Below are 22876 nucleotides of genomic sequence, written 5' to 3'. Positions count from 1 at the left end.
AATCCTTCCTCAGCCTTTACTCACCTCATTCATCTGCAAACTCGTATGTGGCACTGACTGTGGACTGGGCATTGGGACACGTCAGTGGGTGTGGCAGACACAAGCCACATCCTTGTGCACCCGACCCTGGAGTCAGGGGGGACACTGACCGTCGCTGTCCCCACACATCTGCACGTTCAGATGCCCGCTGACCTGTGTTAAGTCTACTGTTTCCTTGTTCTGTACGCCGAATCGACTTTCCCCCACCCAACCCCACCCGCCACCCCAGTCTCCAAGCCTTTGCTTTGTTCTCCCTGGGGTTGAGTGGGTGTCCAGACTTAAGAGGAAGGCCCGTGGGCTGATTCTGGTGTGGCATCCACTCCTTTTCGGAGGAACCGAAATTTGGTTTTCTCAGATGTCAGCAAGACACTGGGGGGCCTTTCTAATTATCCAAGGGGCCTCCCAGCTTGTGACACCCTGAGTCTCCCTGCGACAGTTCAGGCTGAAAGGCAGGGTTGCGTGGGGGTGGGGAATGAGACCCCTCCGCGGGTTGGAGCTTCCGTGGGTCAGGCCGTGAGCGGCTGACAGGCAGACATGCTCAGCAAACTCCGAGGGGGGCCCGAGGTGTTCTCGGGGGAACCAGGCAGGTGCCGGCCTGGCCGAGAGATAACCCGGTCGTCGTGACATTTCAGTGTGAGGCGGGGGGAGGAGCAGAAGGCATTGGCCGTGGCTCGTACTGCAGATTCAGTGTCGAAACATTCCGATGCCCCCAATTCGCAGATGGCCGAGGTCTGTAGTTCCAGCGCTATCTTCACCCACCACCACAGATGCTCTTCGGAAGCCGAAGGTGATGTTTTGGTGCTGGACAGCCTGGCCTTGAATCCTGGCTAGAGCCCTTCTGCACCGCTGGGTCTAGACAGGAGACGTGACCTTGCTAAGTGCCAGTTTCTTCTGAAAACGGACGTCACACTCTCCACACAGGGCTGCTGTGCAGAATAATTATGAAAATGTTGAGTTCAGAGCTTAGAAGCTGTTTTTTTCCTTTTACTAACTCATCAAAATTTCACACCCTTATGTATTTATTTAAAAAATATATTTGGAAGCTATTTTGACCGAGAATAACAAAATGGATACATAGTCACCACCTCCTGGATTAATTGTGAGGACCAATGAGGTCATTTAAACAGATTGGGTGTTTTTGTTCATTGCTCTGTCCCTTGGACCTTGTGCACCAAAGGGACTCGATAAATAACTGAAATAAATGAATAAATACTCGAGCAAACGAATCAGTGATGTTTTCCCCATGCAAGTCCCTTTGCCTATGAAAGAAAATCCAAATTTTAAAAATAGCAGCCACTAAGATACGTTGCTGTTATAATGTCAACACCTACAGGTGCCCATGCCCTCCACCCACCGACCAGGTCAGCCTCCCCTCCGGTCTCTGCACTCCGGAAGGGCCAGGTCTTCACCTCCTGCCCTCTCTCCAGCTCTTTCTGCCTTACACACACTGGGCCTCGGGCTCACAATACCTGCTCTTGTCCACCTGGGAAAGTCTTATCCATCTTTAAAATTCAGGTTAGGCATCATTTCCTCCAAGAGGCATTTTCTGAACCCCCTTCCTCCAGTAGAGCTGGTCATTCCCAGCGCTACGCCCTTGCGCTGCATCCATGGTCCTGGGGCTTGCTCTCGTCATGGCAATTATCTCGGGGCAGAGAAGCTGTTGATTTCCCGAGTCTGTCTCCCCCCCGAGCCTACGAGACCTCACCTGTTTCCTCCTCCCTGCCGTCGTTCTTGACTTCTCTTATTCTTCCTTCCTTTCTCTCTCTTCTTTCATTCTTCTCTCCCTCACTGGCTCATTTTCGTTCAGCAATATGATTGATGTGTTTGTTCCATACCTGGAATTAGGAATTCAGCAGTTCACAGAATGACCAGAGTCCTGGTCCTCACGTAGTGTGTGCTGTGGTGGTAGCCATAGCGGCGAAGGTCGTGGTGTTGGTGGTGATGATGGTGGTAGATATGGTGGTGGAGGTGATGGAGGTGGTGGTGGTGATGGTGGTGATGGTGGAGTGACGTCCATACAGAAATTAAACACATCCTTATCTTAATAACTATCCAATTATAGTTGTGATGTGGCTGACAGAAAAAGTGCTTTATATTCCCTTTTCTCCTCTTAACATGGAAATACGTTTCAATTTCAGGGCCCTCAGCTGTGGCCTGTCCTCGGTCATCTGTCCCTGAGTAAGAACAGAAGTTCTGGAGGTCGCCAGGTGGATCATGACAGAGGTGGGGGAAACAGCACAGGGTTCCTCTAGTGGGACAGGGGATAGAAGATGGAACTCCCTCCCTTGGCCTGCGCTCCCCTCCCTCTCTCCCTCCCTCCCTCCCTGTCTCTCCGTGCTGGGCGCTGTGGTTGGCCCAGGCAGGGTTCAGGGACACAGTGCTGAAAGAGTCCCCTACACGAGGTGCCCCCTTCTTGGACCAGGAACCAGTGAGAGAAATGCCTGTATTACAATTCATCTCTACTTCTGCTGTGCCGAACAGTCTGCCGATCTAGGCAATCAACTCCCCAGACCCAGAAATTTAACAAAGGGAAAAGAGATACAGGTACATGATTCCTCAGCTTAACTCTGCTTGAGTTGACAAAGGAATTAAGGTGACAACCCAGGGCGCCAACGTCCCGGAAATCGTTGCCTCTTCAGGCTTGGGCCTGGGAAGAGGGGAGGGGAGAAGCGGGCAGGTGTGGGCAGGCGTATGGGCAGGCAGAGGCCCCCTTGGGACCTGGAATGCCACCGAGGAGCCCACTGCCAGCACAGGCAGGCCCAGCGGGGACAGGAGGCTTCGGCATGGCCTCTTGATCTCTGGGCTGGCGAGTCCTGCCACTCTGTCTCTCATTAGAGGGACAAAATGTGTCAGTAGCTCTCATCTCCTGCCTGGCAGGGATAGAAACAGTCACCAGGATTTCTTTGGAAGATGGATGCTCCACTCTGCCTCTGGGGATTATGGCAGAAAACACATTTCTCTGTCGCCTTTGGGGTCACTCGTGATCCTGTTCTTTTTCCGTCCTTCTCTGCAGTTTCTAAAGAGGTGCCCATGCCAGCCTGCCTTTGAACTTCTCTCTTCTCTCCATGGCACTTTGATCCTGGATCGGTTGCCTAAGGCGACCTTCTGCAGGGGGGCTGGGTGACCCATGAGTCAGCTTCCCTGCTGAGCTGCTGTCCCAAAGGAGAGAGCAGAGGTGTCTTCTGGGCGGGGTGAGAGCTTTTCTTCCTGGCACCCCGCACCCTTCCTGAAGCACCTCTGCTCACTCTTCACAAGTCTACCTACAGCCTGACTCTGCACACCCCTTCCCATACAGGCTCCCCACACCCAGGCTGCCAGCTCTCTTGGAGACCCCCTCCAGTCCAGCCCCAACAGCTGCACGCAAGGAAACCCTCCAGTCAAATTCCACCACCTCCCAGAGCCAACCGGGGTCTTCCAGGTGAGAGGCTCACCCTTCTTCCCCCACGTGCCTGCGGCGTGGAGCACAGGCTGTTGGGTGCCTACCATTTGCTCACGGCCCTGGTCTCCACACCCCCTCCGCCAGTGCCGTGACTGAGAACCTGTGTCCAGCCTGGGCCTGGGGGTTGTGGGGACGGGCTGCCTTCAGCCCGGGGGCTGTGCTCTGCAGACAGCTCCTGTGTGGTCTGCCTTTATGGGCCGGCTGCATCCAGTGACTGAGCAAGATGGGGGGTTTAAAGGCCCCGAATGTCAGCCCGAGCAGACAGCTCTAGTGAGCAAATCTATCCCGAACTCAGGGTTTGGCAGAGTGTTGTCGGGCTGGCACGCAGTCCCATGGTCCTGTCTGTCCCACCCTGCTGCCTCCCCTTCCCACTCACAGGTGCCGATCCCACCAGCCTCTCGTACGTACGTACCCCAAACCCCAACTCAGCCTCCGCCCCAGAGACACAGCCCCGGACCCTCTCCTGGGACTCTTCCTTCCTTCTGTCTCACTCAGCAAATCGCAAATCTCGGTCAAGCCTCACGGACACCGTTGCGGACACCGTTCTGGGCAGTTGCGATTTGCCAGCAAACACCGTGGGTCAGAACAGACGAGGGGCAGACATGCTGGGAACCAGCCCATCAGCGAACAAGAGGGCATAAGTGCTGTGAGAGTGGACAGGTCAGGGGTCAGGGGGCCCCTTGGGGGGTACCTGCCCTGGATGGTTGGAGACGGGGTTGTGATGGAAGAGCTTCTCTGAGGATGAGGCGTTTGATCTGAGTGCTGAAGGCCGAGAAGGAGCCAGCCACAGGAAACACTGCCCCATCGGGTTGCTTTTGCCCTGCTGCCTCCTGGGCATCCCACCAAATGCTCCCAGGCTCCACCTGGCCCCAGGGGGCCGCCCCCACCCCCAGTCCTTACTAAACCCCTGTGCTGTGTCTGTGCTCATGCTCCAGGGGACATCGCCCTTGTCCCCCAGCCCCTCAGCCCTGACCCTTTCAGTCCCCATCACCAGGTCCTGATGCCCCCAATCTTCTCAGACAGCCACATGCCCAAGCTGACTGCAGACCTTGGGCAGCTGTCCGCCTGCAGCTGTTGCAACACCCACCTGACTGGCCGCCCTTCTCCACCTCTCGGAACCCTCCTGGGTGGCAGAGGGGTCCCGGTGCATTGTGCCCTCCTCCGCAGCCCTGCCCCGCCCCCTGCTGCCCCACAGAACCAAGCACTCCACCTCAGGGATGCACTTGACCCCAGGATTCAGTGGGGGCCGCCCACAGCCACAGGCAGGGAGGGGGCTGGGACCACAGGAGTTTATTCTCTCCTAGGTCTGGGGGCCAGCAGTCTGAGATCAGGGCCAGTAGGGCCACGCTCCCTCTGAGACTTTGCAGGCTGGCTGGTGGCCTGGCATCTCGGGGCCCCTCATCCTGCATCCGCCTCATCCATCCAATCACTGCCCGTTGTCTCACGATGTTCCCCTGCGCACGTCTGCCTCCGCGTCCGCATTCCCCCACCAGTGGTGTCGGGTCAGGGCCCACTCCAATGACACCATTTTTAGCTTGATTGCTCCTGTGACAACCCCACCTCCAAATATGGTCGATGCTCAGTGCTGGGGGCAGGGTAAGGCTTTAATATACAATTTTGGGAGCACATAATTCAGCCCGTGACAGATCCCCCACGTAAAATTTGGTTTGAGTGTCAACACTGACGGAAGCACCTGTGGCCCCGGAGGGTATGGAGAGTTCTCCTGCTTACATAACGAGAGCAGGGCACGCTCCCAAGGTCATCCCCAAATGGCAGGACAAAGCAGGGACTGAAGGTGGCTTGGGGCTTTTATGTGGATGAGACTGAGGTGGCAGGGAGGATTTCCATGCAGGCGGGGCCACAGGGGGAGTGGGTGGGGGGCGGGGGAGGAGGCTAAAGAGCTGTCAGCAGCAAACCATCAGAAAATGGAGTCAAACCCTGTTACAAAGGCCTGCACACTTATAACGGCCATTGCTTCCTGTTGTCTCATAACCTGCAACTGCTCTAAAGTGTTGAGATCCCAATGGCTCTGGGCTGAGGGGTGCAGGGGGCTCAGAGCCTGGACTCTGTGTCTGGGCTGCCTTTGGTTGGAGCTGCACAGGACGGACCATGCACACAGGAGAGCTGGGGGGAGGCTGGAGCCGTGGGAGGCAAGAGACAGGGTTTGGAGGACCGAGCTGGCCTTTGGAGAACACATATCCTCATCCCCTCTCAGGTCAGAGCAATTTTTAGCTTCTGGAATAATCTACTTAGGTATGGATAGAAAATCTGTACGGCTAAGATGATACCCACTCTGCAAAGTCAGGGAGGGGAGCCCGATGCCCTTGAGGCAAACCTGGCTGGGAGTCCACCTAAATGCCACCTCCCCCATGAAGCCTGCCCTGTTCCTCTCCCCACCCGTCTCACCTTCCAATCCTTTGCTCTGTGGTGTGTAGCCTTCCAGGGGTTGCCTCACGTCATTGCTACTTGCAGTCAAACCTTGCCTCCTGCCCACTGAGGTCAAGGTCATGTCTTGTGCACTTATGTGTCCCCAAAAGTTAGCCTCTCTCCATCCCCTCTCTCCCAGCACCTGCCCTTCCTTCCTGAACCCCCAGGCACAGGGGCACCTTCGTATCTGTCACCACTCCATGATTCATTCTTCCGCAAGACACATGCGTGCTGCTCCTCTACCCAGAATGCTGATCCTGGTCCTGCTCCAGCTCCTTTCGTTTGTCTCGTCTTGCTCAGCTCAAGAGCCCCTTTCTCGGTAAACCCTTCTTTTTTAAGGTTCATTCATTCATTCATTCATTCATTCATTCATTCATTCATTCATTCTAGAGAGGGGAAGGCAGGGAAAATGAGAGGGACAGATACATCCATATGTGGTTGCCTCTCACACGCCCCCTACTGGGGACCTGGCCGAGAACTGAGGCACATGCCCTGATGGGAATCGATCTGCAACCCTTTGGTTCGCCCAGGCCCTGTGCTCAATCCACTGAGCCACACCAGCCAGGGCAGTGAACCCTTCTTAACTCCCCTTTACACCTCTGGCCAGAGCAAGTCCCCATTCAGTCAGTTCTGACTCCTGAACTTGCCCTTCAGAACTACAGGTGAGTGTGCGCTCGCTGCCCCTCCCCCACCAAACAAGAATGCGATAAAGACGCTCATGAAACAAGGGCTCAGCAAACAGCGGTGAATGGGGGAATGAATGGGTGAGTGGCGAGAGTGAGCGCAGGGACCGGCCTGAGTCTCCTCCGCCCCATTTCCGCTCCCATCTGTAGTCTGGGCTGGAAGGCAAAGGGGGCCCTTGGTACTGTGCGCAGCCGGGCTGGCTTTCTGAGAGCAGCTCTGCCACTAACTGGCCTCGGGAAAGTTCCGTCCCTCTCTCTAACAGGAGGTGTTTGGCCAGCTGAGCTATCTGTAACACTTTCAGACTAGCAGAGAGCCAGGTGTGCCTTCCCAAACTCAAAACCACCGTTGGTCAACCAAGTCTCAAGTTGTAGGAACACCTGTCCGGGGAGGAGATGCCCGTGCAGATAAGAAGTGGTGGCGCGCCCTCTGCTGGAAAAATGGCGAATTGCAGGAACCGAGCCCAGCGAAGGGCTTGCTCTGAGAATATGGGTGGCTTTGGAGACTCCTTGGGGGATCTCCTTAAAGCCCAGATTTCTGTACCCACGCTGCGCCACCTCCATGATTCTGACTCGGGAAGCTTGCGGGAAAGTCTGTGATTCTCCTCTTTTAGTAAGCACCTGCTTATGCAGGATCCCCAGGGCCACCTTTGAGGAATGCTGGTCTTGGGCAAAAGGATGGTAGAATCTTTCAGTTTCCCAGACCCCTCTGTGGTCCGGAGGGCCAGCCCCCTCAGTCCTGCGACCCTCAGTGTGTGACTGTGACCCTGGGAATAGCAGGGTCACAGTAACACACACAGTCCCTCCCTCGGGGGCTCTCGGTCTACCAGCATAAACCAGTTTTTTGAAAAGCTCAGTCCGTTTTGAGGGGGGAAATGTGGGTTGTACGGCCTCTGGTTGGCGGCCAGTAAGCTGTGGTCAAATGGCCTCCGTTCTAAGAACAGCTGTCCAAAGTGGAGGCAGGGACCTTAGACACTGGGAGGAGCCTCTCAGGTTAAAATCCCAGCTCTCCATTCACTAGCTGTGTCCTCAACAAGATGCTTCATGTCTCTTTAATGGGTCAAAACATGCCTCTTAGGCTTCCTAGGATAAAAGAAGTGATTAAAGCACCAAATACAAGCCATGGCCCTCGGCAAAAACTCAGCCACCAGGAGCTGCTACTGTAGTTGTTAGCATTGATTTTCATCAGACCCTCACCCTGGGCTTGTTCTGCGCCAAGTGGGAAGAGTTAGAAGGGGCAGGGAGGACGCAGGGAGGAAAATGAATGGAAAGCTGTTTGTGCCTTCAGAGAGCCCAGCCTAGTGGGGCCGGGAAACATGGGAATTTGAAGCTGGGTTGCAAGATGACGTGGGTTGCAGCCACTGTCACCCTGAGACCCTGAGTGAGAGCCACCCAGCTGAGCCCAGTTCCACCTGGACCTGTGGAAGGTGATGATGCTGAGTGGCTGCTGCTGTCTTATGCCAGGAAACTTGGGGCAGTTTGTTACCTGACAGCATGTCATTGATAGAAAGTGATGGGTTAGAGACAGGTGCCGCGGTCCGGCCGCAGCGGGTCAAGGGGTCCCACAGGTGAGGGTAGGTGTCGGCGCTGGGTAACAGACGACAACACGCCTCAAAGGACAGTGAAGCTCTGTTCCGTTTATTGCAAGTACAAGCAGGTTTTTATATTTTCATTTTAGGTAGTGATTAACATTTGCAGTATAACATGATCATTTAAGCAGAAAAAATTAATACAAAGGTAATCAGTAAAAGTACGAAAGTTCTCATAGATTTAGTTAAAGATTATTTTAACTAGGAGAGCCATTAATCAGACAATTAGAAGTATCTTATTGTATATTAAAGTTTCTCAGAATTTGTCATAGGGCAAAAGGATACGCTAGATTGAGTAGAGAAAATAGGAGATTTATTATAAGGCCCTTGTGATGTCTAACTTAGCTATCTACCTTTTTTTTTTTTGCTTAAAATGTTTTTCTGTGTACTATAAATTCTGACTCCCTAGTGACTGTTTAGTTTGTAATAACTAACTAGCTTTTGTTATTTCTTTGCCTGTCTAGTTGATATATATTCCTATTCAAGGTAAAGGAGGGGCTATTCCTATGTTGCAGGGGGCTTTTAAGGGTACTTCTTTTTAAGTTTCTCTAGGTGTTCTTTTATAGACATGTTTTGTACTTTGATTCTCTCTAAGAAAGCAGTGAGATCATCTCCTGATTTCCTAGAGTATTCTATCTTATCTTGGGTGTTTTTCTAATGATCTGTTATTGATTAAGCTTGAATTCTCAGATTGTTCTGGTTGTTTCTTTGTACCTATATTCCCTGACATTCTAGTATGATATTATTATTCTGTTCATTGAGCCGGGAAAGGTCTAGGCACACTATCTGAATCACTGCCAGGGTATTCATAATGATTAAAGCAGAAAAGGTCATGATCCCCAAAGCAAGCACAATCACAATAGGTATTGCAGGGCCTTCCATGCCACGTCCACCAGGTTGGAAACTGCTTCCTTGAAGTCTTACACCCCCTCTCAGGACCTTGTCACGGAGAGAGGGATCCAACAGTGGACGCGGCAGTGGACGTGGCAGACAGGGAAGGGGCGTGCACCCTGCCTGGGGCAATGCACACAGTCTCAGCTCTTTGTCTTCCTTCTGACTAAAGCTGGTTCCCAGCACATCAGCGCCACAGATGGAGTCTGCCAGCCAGACCTGTGGCGGCTGTAAACCCAACGCCCGGCTGGTCAGTGCCGCATGGCTCTCCCGCTAACCATCTCCCCACGGTGCCAAACGCAGGTCCCCAGGCTAGAGCGAAAGGTCCTCTGTCATTAAAATGACGGCAAGGAGACATTGGGGAGAGCGCAGGGTGGGGCTGCTGTCTTGCTGTCCAGCTGCTAACCCCCCAAGTCTTTGACACCGATACTTCCCACACTCAGTCACAGCCCCTCTCTGGTTGCCAGGTGCTGCGCTGGTTCACTGTCCCAACTCCCAGAACCTCAGAATATGACTGTGCGTGGGGAAACGTGGCTCTGTAGAGGGGACTGAAAGACGTCGTTAGGGTGGGCCCTGACCCCAGAGGACTGGTGTCCTCATAAGAGCAGGGAGATTTGGGTGTGAACGCCACCAGAGGAAGGTGATGTGAAGCTTCGGGAAGAAAACAGCCACATGCCCCAACCAAGGAGCGGCCTGGTACAGATCCCCCAGCACGGCCCTTGGAAGGGACCAAGCCTGCTGACACCTTGACCTTGGACTTTCAGACTCCGGAACCATGAGAAAATAAATGCTCATTCTTCTTTAGTTCTTAAATTTATATCCAGTAGAGAAAGAGAGAGATAGAAGCAGATGCAGTGGTTCCCAGGTCTAACCAGCCTGCTTCTGCTGTTTTAGATTTTTCCAGACAGGCATCACGCCTCAGTCGGTGGTCCCCCAAACAACAATGGGGGTGCACATGGTGCTGTGTGAGTGTCCTGGTGAAGGCCCTCGCTATGGTCTGAATGGCCGTGCCCCCACAGAATTCCTAGGTTGACATCCAGCCCCCGAAGATGGCTGTGTCGGGGTGGGCTTTTGGGAGGCACTGATGTCGTTAAGAGTGGGGCCTCATGAGTGGGATTCGTGTCCTTGAAACTGAGGCTCCCGAGGGCTCCCTAGCCCCGTCCCCACATGAGGACACAAGGAGAAGTCGCCCGCCACAAACCAGGAACAGGGCGTTCCCCAGAAAGGGGCTATCTGTTGCAATTCTGTCGAAGAATTCTGTCCACGTCATCCGTCAGGGGGGCTTGCCGCTCTACCCAGGCCGGTTTGGGTACAGAGAGACGGATGGGACTGTGACGCGGCTTGTTGCCTGCTTGGACCTCAGGGAAGATCAGTGAGGAACTCACGGCAAATCCTCAGTGTAAAGGGCAAGGTTTTCGTAACCCTTGAGCTGGCCACCACTCTCTGCCCTGGAGGCCTCAGGATGAGCGGCAGCCAGGAGCTGGGCAGGAGTGAGCTTTGAGCTAGCGGCTGAGCCCAGCCTGTCCCCCACGCGGATGGACATCACCCCCCACTCCTCCACACTCTCAGGCAGTGATGCCCCTCAAAGATCTGAAGGTCATTTCCATCTCTCCTTACGCACTCCTTCCCGTGGGAGAAAATGGTGCAGGGATCGTATGTGGCCCTTCATGAGACTCAAATCTCCCTCAATCGGACCCGTGTGCGCAGGGCAGGGGAGGCCAACGCTCTTTTAAGATGCTCTGTGAGGACCACGATGCAGGCAGTTTTGAGAACTCTCGCTTGGCCACATTCACACATTTCGGGATCGGCGACCGGTGTGCGGCCCCTTTGGAATACTACCGTAGGATGGCTCAGGTTTTTGCTGCACTCGCTGGGGCCAACCCTTATTCCAAGCACTTCATGGACGTGAATTTGCTTACTCCTCCTGACACCCATGGGATTTAGGAACAGCCATTGCCCTCAGTCTACAGGTGGGAACACTGAGGAGAGTGAGCACCGGGTCGGGGTGGCGGGGTTGGGCGGGCAGTGCGGGTGAGGGAGCCTGGGTCCAGGCTGCCCAGCACAGAGGCGAGCGCCACCAGAGCCTGATATAGATCGGGGACGCACCAAGGATGCCGCCCTGTCCCCTTCACGTCAGCCCTCCCAGTGAGTAATTACTCCTGATTTGACCAACGAGGAAAGCGAGGTTGGTGGGGGGCAGTGTGACTTGCCCAAGGTCGCACGGTCAGACATGGCAGAACCTATCCAATTCCAAAGCCTCACTTCTGTCCAGAGCATCGTGGGGGCAGGCGCCGGGGACCAAAGGGCAGTGGCTGTGTACCCACAGTGGGGTCAGGTCACCGGTCCTGCTGCGACAGCGGAGCACACCCTGAGCCTGCAGCGTGGCTGCGTCATCCCGACTCAGGAAACACAGCCCCAAAGTGCAGGCTCTCGTAAAGGGAATCGTTTGGTTTTGTGTTCATGGGTCCAGAACTCAACACCACCCTTCCTTCATTATCTTGGTCAGGGGTCACTGCTGGGGCGCCTGTTGCCGCCACACCCCCCACTGCAGGGCCGGCAGTGAGCTATGGTGGAGCGGACCTTCTGTGGCGGGTGGGTGTGTCCATGCCAAGAAAGAATGGTCCACAGTGCAAATCCTGACTCGAAATCTGAGCTAACAACCTCTCTGGGCTTTAGTTTTCTCCTCTGTAAATGGGATAAGGATAGTACCCCGTGTGTGTGTGTGTGTGTGTGTGTGTGTGTGTGTGTGTGTGTGTGTGTGTGTGTAAAAGGAGAGGAGAGAGAAAGAGAGGGAGGGAGGGAGAGGCTCTTATCTGGCACATCAAGTTCCAGACTTGCCCTGGTGTTGATGCGTTTTTTTCCGGTGAACTTGGACATAACCTTTGTCCATGTAAGAATGTTCAAACCTGTATGTAATTTTTATAAAAAATGGGTCAGACAGGATCTGCCTGGAAGCGAGCTGTTAGCAGACTGAGATCAGTGCGGGAGAGCCAGGCGGGTCTGGATTCCAGGCGGGTTAACACGACTGTGCTCTGGAGTCAGGGGCCCGGCTACAAAGGGAGGGTCTGAGAAGACTCATTTCAGAGGCCCGTTGCCATGGATGCACATGTACAACAGACAGGCCTTGCTTAAGGCAAGACTGTCCTTTTACTAAAGAAGTTTCATGTCTGGGCCGTGACTAGCCAGCAGGACCTGCCTGGTCAGAAGTTTATGGTCAGATCGCCCTGTGAAATTACTGTCCGTGGAAACCTTTTTGTCGTCTACACCTTCCTGGACTTCCTGGAGCCCAACAGCAGAGCTGGGGTTGGGCTCCAGGCCGGCTGGGTCCAGGTCTGAGCTTGAACCTTCTCTATGCTCTGCCCAGTTCAGGGCCCCCGGCCCGGTCCTGCTCCTCACTGGTGCCCGCTTCACTGAAGTTAAGGCTCCAAGTACTTGAGACACATTCGGAAAAGTGGACTAAAGGAAGCTGGACCATCAAGGGCATCTCATTCACACCTCAGTGTGACACCAAGGGCCACGTCACTTCCTGTGGTCCTTCCCCAAATAGCTTGAGGTGCAGCTAGATGTCACCCACCCACCCAGCTGCCCCAGAATCATCCAAGGAAGCTGAGGCTCACAGATATTGGAGAGAGAACAGCTTCAGGTTCCGTAGTTCAGGGGGAAAGTGTGCAATTGGAAGTCTAGCCCAAGGAGGGGGCTGGTCCCATGCCACGCCGCCCTTGCCCCGGGATGCACTGACTTTGGAGGCCAGCACAGGATGTCCTAGCAGGCCCCGTCACAGAACACTACCATTTAAAGCTGGAAGGTTCTGGAAAACCAGAGGGTCCTGGACTGCAAGCAATACCCTGGGCAGGGTCCGGGCGCCAGGTGGGTCTTGTCCTTCTGCAGAGAGCTGAGTCTTTCTAGACTCATGTGCCCCATTTGCCCCCATGTCACCTGGGAAGCAGCTTTACTTTATGAAGATCCTGGAGTTTGCCAACCCTGGTCCGGTCCAACTCTTCACTTTGCAGGAAGGGAGGTAAAACTGGGGGGGAGGGGAGACAAAACCCAAGAGAGGGGACCAGGCCCACTAGGGGGTTCCCCTGAGCCGCAGGGAGGAGCAAGTACCTGGCAAACTTCAATGCATAACGGAGTCAAGAAGGGGTGAAGCCTCTTGGGGTCTCCAAGGACGGAACAGGGAGTTCCCTCTGGTGGAGGGAGGCCAGCTTCCAGTGTTTTCTCTCTGTGCCAGGGCTCCCCGCTGCCCTTACGGGTCTGTTTATTAATAATTACCTAATTGGGCAGGAGGTGGGCAGTGCAGACAGACATTTCTTCCATCTCCCTGGGCTTGACAAACCCAAGTCACATTCCTGGGCAACTTCTGGAGCGGAGATATCTGCTCCAGAATCGGAGGGGGACCACTCCAGGATCGACCGAGCCGATGTGAGTAACCCCGAGGGCCACTGTGGAGACTCCCGAGGGAGGAGTGGGGACACCAGACGTTCAGTGCCATGTTGACATGAGAACATCCAAGCCCGTAGAAAGATGTCATAAGAGTTTATTAGAACTTATTTGAGCCAAGCAGACATCTGGACGCAAGGTCTCAACAGATTGAGAAGAATGCTTCTGAGGATGACGGTGTGTAGCTTCGTTTATGCCAGGCTTCTTAAGGCAAAGACAAACCTTTCCTAAAGAGGTCATGTCCCCGGGACAGGGCCGCTCGCCACGACCTGCCCAGTGAGGGGTTCATGGCCAAACCCCCCTTACTTTTTGTCACTAGACTTGTCAGTTTTATCATAGCAGCTTTCTTTGCCCACAGATAAGCTGGGAAGGTCCTGGGAAAGCTGGAACAATTGGTCGCCCTTCCTTGTGGTGACAAATCCTAAGGGTAAAAGGACCCCTACACACATGCACCAACCTCCTCACTGCCCCGGTGGGGCAGCTAGTGCCCAGACCCCAAAACAGACCGTCCCCCACAAAGGCTGCTCACAGCCTGGGACCAGGTCTCCTGCCTCCCAATCCAGTTTCTGTGGAGAGTCCTGCAGAGGGGAATTCTGGGTAACCTTACTGTAAAGCTCCTGAGAAGTATGAGAGAGTTGGGGGCAGGGGAGAGGTCACTGTGGACTGCTGGAGAGTCAAGGTGGGTGGTGGCGTACTGAGCTGTGAACAAAGGTGTGTGATGTGTGTTTCCCAATGGCTGCTTGGGAAGCAGGGCGTGGGGCCAGCGGGGGAGCTGCTCCGGGGGTCTGGGTTGCAGGTCTGCCAGCCGTGGCCCGTGGGTCAAGTCTGGCCTACCGCCTACTTTTGAAGTGCCCACCAGCTAAGAATAGAAGACAGACGATATAAATATAAAAGTTGTAAATGGCTGGAAAAACTCAGACAAAGGGCATTATTTTTTGATGTTCCAAAAGTGTATGGAATTCAGGCTTCAGGGCCCGTAAGTCCGTGCTCCTGCGATGCAGCCACAACCTCCCTTGCACGTCTTGTCTGTGGCCAGTTTCCAGCTGGCACTGCAGAGCCCAGGAGACGCAGCTGCGATGGTGTGGCCCACGCAGCCAAGGTGCGGGCTCTCTGGCCCCTTCCAGAAGAAGTTTCCTGATTTTTGCTCTGGGTGGAAGATGCCGGAGCCCTGAGTGAGGGTCGTGGCAGCGAAGGGCTGAGAGGAGAAAGGAAGAAGCTGTGCCGTGGACTGAGGTGGAGGGAATGGAGGCCAGGCAGCTGTCAGAGATGACGACTGGGTTTGGGGGCTGAGAGCCGGATAATAGGAAGGCCACCGGATGGGGCAGAGCAGATTTGGTGGCCAAAATCAAGCATCCTGTGTTGGACAGGTGGATCTCATTAGGAGAGGGAACCCTAAGACCTTGACCAGATCATTTATCTGACACCCGTGGTCTCATCATTGCGGGGGGCTAAGAATCCCAGGTCCTCTGACCTGCACCTGGGTAAGAGGATGGGCAAATTAGCATACATTAGCATGTCATGCAAATTAGCATGGCTTCGTAAACTGCAAAGCCCACTGTGGAGGTGTGTGGAGTAGACACTAAAATAACCTTTGGCAATTAGCTTCCTGGGTACAGTGAGTTGCTGGACCAAGGTAAAAAACTCACATGGTAGAAGGTGCCCCAGGTGGCGAGTCGGGAGACGTGTCCCATCTCAGATGTGAACCCATGGGGGAGGTGGCCATGTCCCTTGGGGAGCCTCTGTGATCAATGCCACGCAGAGCTCACAAAGATGGGAAGGAAATGGACGGTGGGCACAGAAAGCGTGCCAGAGGATAACACCACCACCACCACACACGTGGGGGGTGCTGGGCGTCTGTCGGTCTGTCCCAAGTCCGTCTGCAGGAGTCGGCGGGGCCCGGCCCCTGGCCTGACTTCTCAGCAGCGTTGGGTGTTCTGTGGGGGGAGCTTCCTGGATGCTCTCTTGTCCTCCTGTAGACCGGAGATCGCCGAGGATGCCCCTTGCCGACCACCTGCTCCTCGTCCTCGTCGGACTACTGGCCCTTTCTCACAATGGCCAGAGTCATACGGATGAGCACCAACAGAAGGATCCGGGCACAGGCGAGGGCTCCCCCAGCCTCCAGATCGCCCCGAGCAACACAGACTTTGCCCTCAGCTTCTACCACCTGGTAGCTTCCCAAAGCCCCAAGAGCAACATCTTCTTCTCCCCACTGAGCATCTCTGCCGCCTACGCCATGCTGTCCCTGGGGGCCCGTGCAGACACCTGGGCCCAGATCCTCGAGGGTCTGGGCTTCAACCTCACGGAGGTGTCGGAGTCTGACATCCACCAGGGCTTCCAGCACCTGCTGCGCACTCTCAACCTCCCGGACGACAAGCTGGAGACCCGCGTGGGCAGCGCCCTGTTCCTGGGCCAGGACCTACAGCCCCTTCCAAGATTCCTTAATGACACCACGGCCTTCTACGGGTCCAAAGTCTTTCACACCAACTTCCTTGACCCTGAGGGCACAACCCAGCTCATCAACGACCACGTCAGGGAGGAGACTCGAGGGAAGATCGAAAACGTGGTCAGCGGGCTCACCCCTGAGGACGTGCTGGTGATGGTGAATTACATTTACTTCAAAGGTAAGGCCCAGCGTACGGGCATGTCCTGTGTCTTCTCTCCCCCACTAATTTATTGATGAAGTGCATATTTTTAATAAAAGAAAGTAGATGGATTGGGTCTGATTGTCTCAAATACCCCTTGGAACATCTATTTGTTAGTGTCGGGTCTTTAAGATGGTGTAGTGTTGAGGTTCCCATCTCTTCATAGCTTTACACATATTTTCTTATTTATTCTCCGGATAACAGCCGTCTATGAAACGCCTCGTACGACTCGAGCTGCTACATTTACACTGAAGCTCTGCCACTTCCATCCGTGGAAACAGGGCAGGCTGTTTTCTTGAGGTCAGGATAGTAAGAGTTGCTGTTTTCAAAGCTTTGTTTTGAGGATCAAATGGTGTCCCATGTCTATACACATCTTAGACAAGGGCCTAAAGAGGTCAGTAAACTGCAGCCCCCAGGCCCATCTGATGGGTCACCGGTTTCTGTCAAAAAGCTTCGTTGGGGCCCTGGCTGGTGTAGCTCAGTGGATTGAGCACAAACCTGTGAACTAATGGATCATGGTTCAATTCCCAGTCAGGGCACATACCTGGGTTGCAGGCTAGTTCCCAACAGGGGACTCACGAGAGGCAACCATACATTGATATTTCTCTCCCTTTCTCCTTCCCTTCCCCTCTAAAGATAAATAAATAAAAATCTTTAAAAAAAAGCTTTGTTGGCACACAGCCACGCCCATGCATTTATGCATTGCCCCTGGCTGCTCTCTCTCTCTCTCTCTCTCACACACACACACAGAGAAAGCAGTGGCTATAGAGACAGAAGGACCTACAAAGCCAAAAGTATTTACTTTCTGACCCTTTGCAAAGGATGTTTGCCTGACTCCTAACCACTATATACTTGCGTACTCAAAAAATAAGTAATTGTAATTACTCTAATGATAACAATGTTATCATTTTGAAAACCTTTAAAAATACATAAAAGTATAAAAAAAAGAAAGTAAAAATTGCCTACAATTCTATCACCCTGAGGCACCCAATGTTGCCGCTTTGGCATGATTCTTTCCAGTCTCTGGTCCGCACACATGTATTAACACAGTTGAAGTCTCAGTGTGGGGAGAGTTCCGCACCGTGCATGTCGGTCAGGGCGCCATCAGGGGGCCAAAGCCCCCAGGAGCGTAAAGGAGATGGAGGCAGGAATGAGACCTGCCTGCCTGTGGGAGGGGCTGGGAACTGAAGGTCGGGAGGGAGAGGGAGGTGGAGGGAGGGACAGAGAAGAAGTCACCAGTGCAGGTGACAAGGAACAGCTTATCAAGAATCTAAGCCACCAGAGTGGTCCCATTTTGAGGGAGCTGGTGGGGAGACTCAGGCTGGGCACGAGGTGGTGGCTTGGGGACACCACTAGTCAGCAGAACTAGAGTTGGGACAACGAACTTGGAGGAGTGCATGAACGAGCTGGGGCGCGCAGGGCTGCTCGGGGTCTGACCCTTGCCCAGTCTGCCCGTGAAGACCGTCGGCGAGCGGTGGCTGCTCCTGGCAACTTCCTGTCTCTCACCTGCAATCAGCTCGCACCAGGATCTGCAGAGAACGAGTTCTGGGATGCGACTCCAGACTAACGAGCCAGCCACACTGGTTGTGCATTGTATATGAGGGATTTTCGTGTGCTGTTGAAAACTTTTTTTAAAAAAAGAACCTTTTAAATTCCACAATTGCCGTAAATTCACAGGAAGTTGCAAAAGTAGTACGGAGTGCTCCCAAGTACCTTTCACCCAGAGTCCCCTGGGGACACCTTGCGTAAGGGTAGGACAACAGCAAGACCAGGACATTGACATTGGTACAAGCTTCAGACTTCATTCAGTTTACTAGTTGTGTGCGTGCACTTGTGTGTGCGCATGGACATGCATGTGTGTTTGTGTGCTATGGTTTGATGCTCTGGAAAACTTTATTTAGAGCTCATGTTATTGGCTGCACAATCTTATACTGACTCTGTTCCTTTTAACACATAATTTAAACGTATTGTGTACACCACCACCCCGCCCAAGGCTGTGGGCAGAGCGAGGGAAGATTTCGGGCGCTCCCTTCCTGAAAGAGACTTAGTTCCAGCTGGGTCAGTGGCCTCGGCGTGAGAAAGAGGGGCTCTGCAGAAGGAGAAGGGGGCAGACAATGCTGCGCTCCGACTCCTGCCGGCACTCTGGGGGTGCGAGTGCAGCCCCGAGACCTCAAGGTGGGCCACTTCGAGAGCAAGGGGACAATTGTGGCTCACCTTCAAAAACGCAGAGTGCCTGGCAGAATCCAAGCCATAGCTGTGTGTGTCACTGTCTGTCAGGTGACACTGGGGGATTTAAAATTAGACTTAAAGAAAATCCAGGTGAGCTGTGTTCCTGAAAAGGGAGGTAAAGATGTCCCTTCTGCCCCCAATTAATCTAAATATTTAATGTAATCCCAATCCAAATCCTGACAGCGTTTTTTTTTTTTTTTCCCTCTTTGGTGGCGGTTAACAAGCTGATTTTAAAATGTGTACAGGAGCACAAAGGGCCGAGAATAGCTAAGATGGGAACAGTTGCCTGCCCGAGAGCAAGGTTTGTTTTTACTGTACATTCATTTAGACCATGTGGTGCAAATGCACCAGTGGAGCAGAGTGGAGCACGGCCAGAAACAGCCCCATGAATATGTATGGACAGCTGATATTTGTCAAGGCTGACATGGAGGAGCATTGGGGAAGGATGGATTTAAAAACGAAACATTGGTTCCGGGACAGTTAGGTACCCATATGGGGAAAACCACGGTCTGGGGTCCCTCCTTTCTGCCAATCATAAATGCTTACTCCAGGTGGAATAAATGCAAAAGGCAAGACTAAGTCTTCGAAAAGCCATTGTAGGGGAGCTCTGCACCAGCGTGGGGTGGGGCAGACCTTCCTAACCAAGAGTTTTCCTGATGGGAGACCTCACCCTGAAGGAAAAACACCGAAAGGCTCACTGCAGTCAGGGGTTTCAATTGCCAGCAAATGAGAGTGAAAAGACCAGTCGGCAAGGAGAGGCTGTGTGTGCAACACACGTGACTGATGTGCAGCTAGTGTCCAGGAAGAACCCCGCCAACCGCTAAGAAACAGCCCACGGACACACGGGTTTCAGACAAAATGCACTGGTGCTGAACTGAACACAAAGGATGTCTCGCTGGTTAGTAAACACGGGAAAGGTCACTCGGCCTCCTTCGCACCCAAGAAAGTGCGAGTCAAAACGACAGAGAGCTCGTGCTGTGCACACGTCAGGTGGGCCTAAAACAAGAAGCACAGCGATGTTAGGGGGTTGGTGAAGACGTGGAACCGCCTGCTGGTGTCCTGCGCTAGCTCCCCATTTCAACGCTCAGTGAGCCCGGGGTGCAGTCCATCCCCGAGCGCAGCAGGTGGTGAACCATCTAAACTGTGCACACTGAGGCCAAGGAGCTGGGAAGGTGAGGGTCTGGGGCCATTTGGGGGAGCTGCTCCCCAGGCTGGAGGGCTGGCTTGCTGGTCCACAGCCTGCCTGCTCCTTCTTTCCTTCTTCCCTCCAGGTCTGTGGGAAAAACCATTTAGCCACTCCAAGAACTACCCCCAAGATTTCTACGTGGATGAGAAGACAGTGGTCAAGGTGCCCATGATGTTTCAAGACAAGAACTACCACTGGTACATTCACGATAGGTACCTGCCCTGCTCGGTGCTCAGGATGGATTACCATGGCAACGCCAGGGCCCTTTTCATCCTCCCTGACAAAGGGAAAATGAAGCAGGTGGAAGAGGTTTTGACGCCAGAGATGCTAAGCAGGTGGAACAGCTTGCTCCAGAAGAGGTAACCGGCGCCACGTGGTGCTGAATGGGTGGTGCTGCCCTTCAACCGGACCCTTGCGATAAGAGCCAGGGTCCGAAACGGGGTGGGTGCCAAACTCTGAAAGAGTTCTTATCCGCTCCGAGACTTCCCATGGGTTTCCTTAAATCATAAACTCTCCTGTTGCATCCAAAATACGATTTTGCCCTCCTCACTGAAAGGGAAGCGGGCTAGGAGTTAAGCGTCCTGGTTTTCGAGATAGCGCTCGAATGCACAAGCCTTGGGTGAGGTGACCCCAGACCTTGTTGGGTCCACTCCTGTACAGCGGCTGGCTGGGGCATCAAGGGGCATGAGAAAAATCCAGCCTCCCACCCCAGCAAATACCAAGGAAGTTTCCCATCACCCCGGAGCTGGAGTGGGTGGGAGAGTCCCCCGCCACCTGTGAGGAAAGGACTCCTCCACCTGAGGCCACATGTGGGTGGGAAATCCTCCTATTTCCTGTGGCACAGGAATGTCGACTGAAGAAACCATCTGGTCGCAAAGGAGTGAAAACCACAGGGTCCGACAAAGGCAAAGGCGAGACTGCCACTGGGGGTGGGAGGTCCCAGGGACAGCAGTGTCCAGGGCAAAGGAGCCTGGACTCAGGCCACTGGGGGCACCATGCAAGGATGGAGTGAGCAGACTGGTGCTCATGGCAGTACTTGGGTGGAGTGGGCCCTCGGGTGGAGTGGGCCCCGCTGGGGAGGGCAGCTTGGCCTGGCTGCGATCCCAGCCTGGGTGTCAGTCTGGCGTTTGAACCTGATGCCTCTTTCAGGTCTTTTTACAGGAAGCTCGAGTTGTATTTCCCCAAGTTCTCCATTTCTGGCTCCTATGACTTAGATGAGATTCTGCCCCAGCTGGGCATCAGGGACCTGTTTTCGAGGGAGGCAAACCTCTCCGGCATCACCGCACAGCAGGACATGCTGGTGTCCAAGGTGAGTCCTCAGTGTCCCTCAGTGTTGGGGATTCCGGGGGAACTGCTGCCCCTCGGGAGCTGCTGGGCCATGGATGCTCACTCCCCCTGCCCCCGCATGGTCCCAGAGCCTGAGTCCGTTCAGTCACCCACAGGCATGCCCAAGCATGAACCAACCCGCCACATGCTACGGGTGGTGCTCAGTGCTGGGGACACAGTGTCCACCCAGTCCCTGTCCTCAGAAGCACTCCCAGTCGTGTTGGGGTGCCACTTCAGAGAGCATGGCAATGGAGAGTGACAGGTTCAATGCCAGAAATAGGAAGGGTACAGATGAGGCTGGGCTCAGTATGCGTATCGGACAGACTTAGACCAGAGAAAGGGGCCGATGACTTCAGCTAAGTGAGACGAAAGTGCGCTGGTGAGCGGAGCCCTGGGTTTGATGGTTTGACGGTTTGAACTTCAGTTCTGCCTCTTGTGACATCAGTGAGCTACCTCGTCTCTGAATGTGTTTTCCTCTTAGGGTGGTTTTGAACATTAGAAAGAGCCCTGGGGACATAGTAAGTGCTCAGTTAATGACAGTTTTCATGACTGTATTAATAAGAGGTCACTCAGCTCAACAAGCTGCCCGGTGCAGAAACTGCTGGGGGGAGACCCCCATGCAGCTGTGTGTGCAAGGACCGCAGGATTGCTCTTCGGGGCCTCGGGTCCCCAGTCTTCCCTCAGCCCCCGCCCACACTCTCTCAGAGGTGATGCTCATGATTTGCCTTACAGAGTTTCCACAAGGCTTTCCTGGAAGTGGATGAAGCTGGCACCCAGGCTGCAGCTGCCACCAGACTCTCCACCACCTTCCTCTCCGTCCCCCACAATCGCTACATCCTTCGGTTCAACCGGCCCTTCTTTGTGGTGATCTTGTCCACCAATACCCAGAGCATCCTCTTTCTGGGCAAGGTGGTCAACCCCATGGAATCATAGCCCGCCCAGAGCTGCTGGTGCAGGAGCTGTGTGGCTGGGCACAGCTCCACATCTGGGCTGGGGGTGCAGAAGTTGCCAAGAGACCAGGCAGAAGCTGTTGGTGACGGGAGGGATGGGGGCGGTTGGTACCAGCTGAGTGTGGACTGGACACTTGGCTCCCCAGGGCTGTGCAATGTTGGGCCCATCATGTGATCTCTCTGAGCGAGTTTCCACCCTGGAGAGCAGGAGATGCCCTCCCAGGGTGGTCGTGTGAATTAAACTGATGGCTGTGAGAAGCCCGGTTCTGCGCCTCATCTGTAGTAAACGCTCAGTGAATGTGTGCCTTTCCCCGCCCTCGGGGGCTGGTCCCGCACTCCCCCCGCATCCCTGGTTGCAGACACAGGGGTGAGGTGCTGTGAGTTCCAGGGGGGAGGGGGTGAGCTGTCTGTGGAAGGAGGAGGCGGGGTTGGGTGCCTTGCTCCAAAGTGGGGCCCAGAAGGCCCGGCAGGGAGAACACCAACCGAGAGGCTGCTGCAGCGACCTGGTTGGGAAGGGGACCCCGGCCTGTGGCTGCGGAGCGGTGGCCAGTCTCTCTCTCCCGGAGCAGGTGACTGTGGTCCCGGGTTGCGCCACAGGAGGAAGAGTGCGGCATCCGGATCTGGAGGCCTGTTTTCTCATCCTCTTCTGCCACCCATGAGCTCTGGGGCCTCGGGCAAATCCCTTTCCCTTTCGGGCCTCAGTTTCCCCATCTGAATCCCTCCCACAGGAGAAGGCGGGCCGAGAGCGCCTGGCCAGACCTCAGTCATTTCTGGCAAACAGATTTCTCGGGTCAGAGCCCCATGGGTCATCCCGATGGCCAGCGTGTCGGAGATAGGAGGTCTCAACGTCACTTACCCGGAGTTTTCACGATGACTAGAGAGAACATGCCAGGGCCGCCTCTGGCACTGATGATTGTTCAAGCCACAATTTCCAGGGATGGCGTGGCCTGCTCTCTGGCCCAGATAATGCCACGCCTTTCGGAACAGGCTCGTTGTGGGAATCCAGTATCCACAGCAAGAGACGGACCACTTTTTTAT

At 54.3% G+C, this 22876-nt stretch overlaps 1 protein-coding gene across 1 annotated transcript; it reads left to right on the top strand.

The window, feature by feature from the left end:
* The first annotated feature begins 13366 nt into the window (after positions 1-13366).
* Positions 13367-22114, top strand: LOC119037945 (kallistatin). Its single transcript, XM_037130329.2, has 5 exons — positions 13367-13487; positions 15482-16126; positions 19648-19921; positions 20712-20871; positions 21621-22114. The coding sequence occupies exons 2-5, from the start codon at positions 15499-15501 to the stop codon at positions 21819-21821; spliced, it is 1263 nt and encodes a 420-aa protein (XP_036986224.2). The 5' UTR covers positions 13367-13487; positions 15482-15498; the 3' UTR covers positions 21822-22114.
* Positions 22115-22876: the final 762 nt, after the last annotated feature.

Source organism: Artibeus jamaicensis, unplaced genomic scaffold, assembly GCF_021234435.1.
Source record: "Artibeus jamaicensis isolate MK-2021 breed Jamaican fruit bat unplaced genomic scaffold, CSHL_Jam_final contig_444, whole genome shotgun sequence".
Classification (NCBI taxonomy): Eukaryota; Metazoa; Chordata; class Mammalia; order Chiroptera; family Phyllostomidae; genus Artibeus; species Artibeus jamaicensis.
Note: the sequence above shows the minus strand (reverse complement) of the source record. Positions and strands in the feature narration are given on the sequence as shown.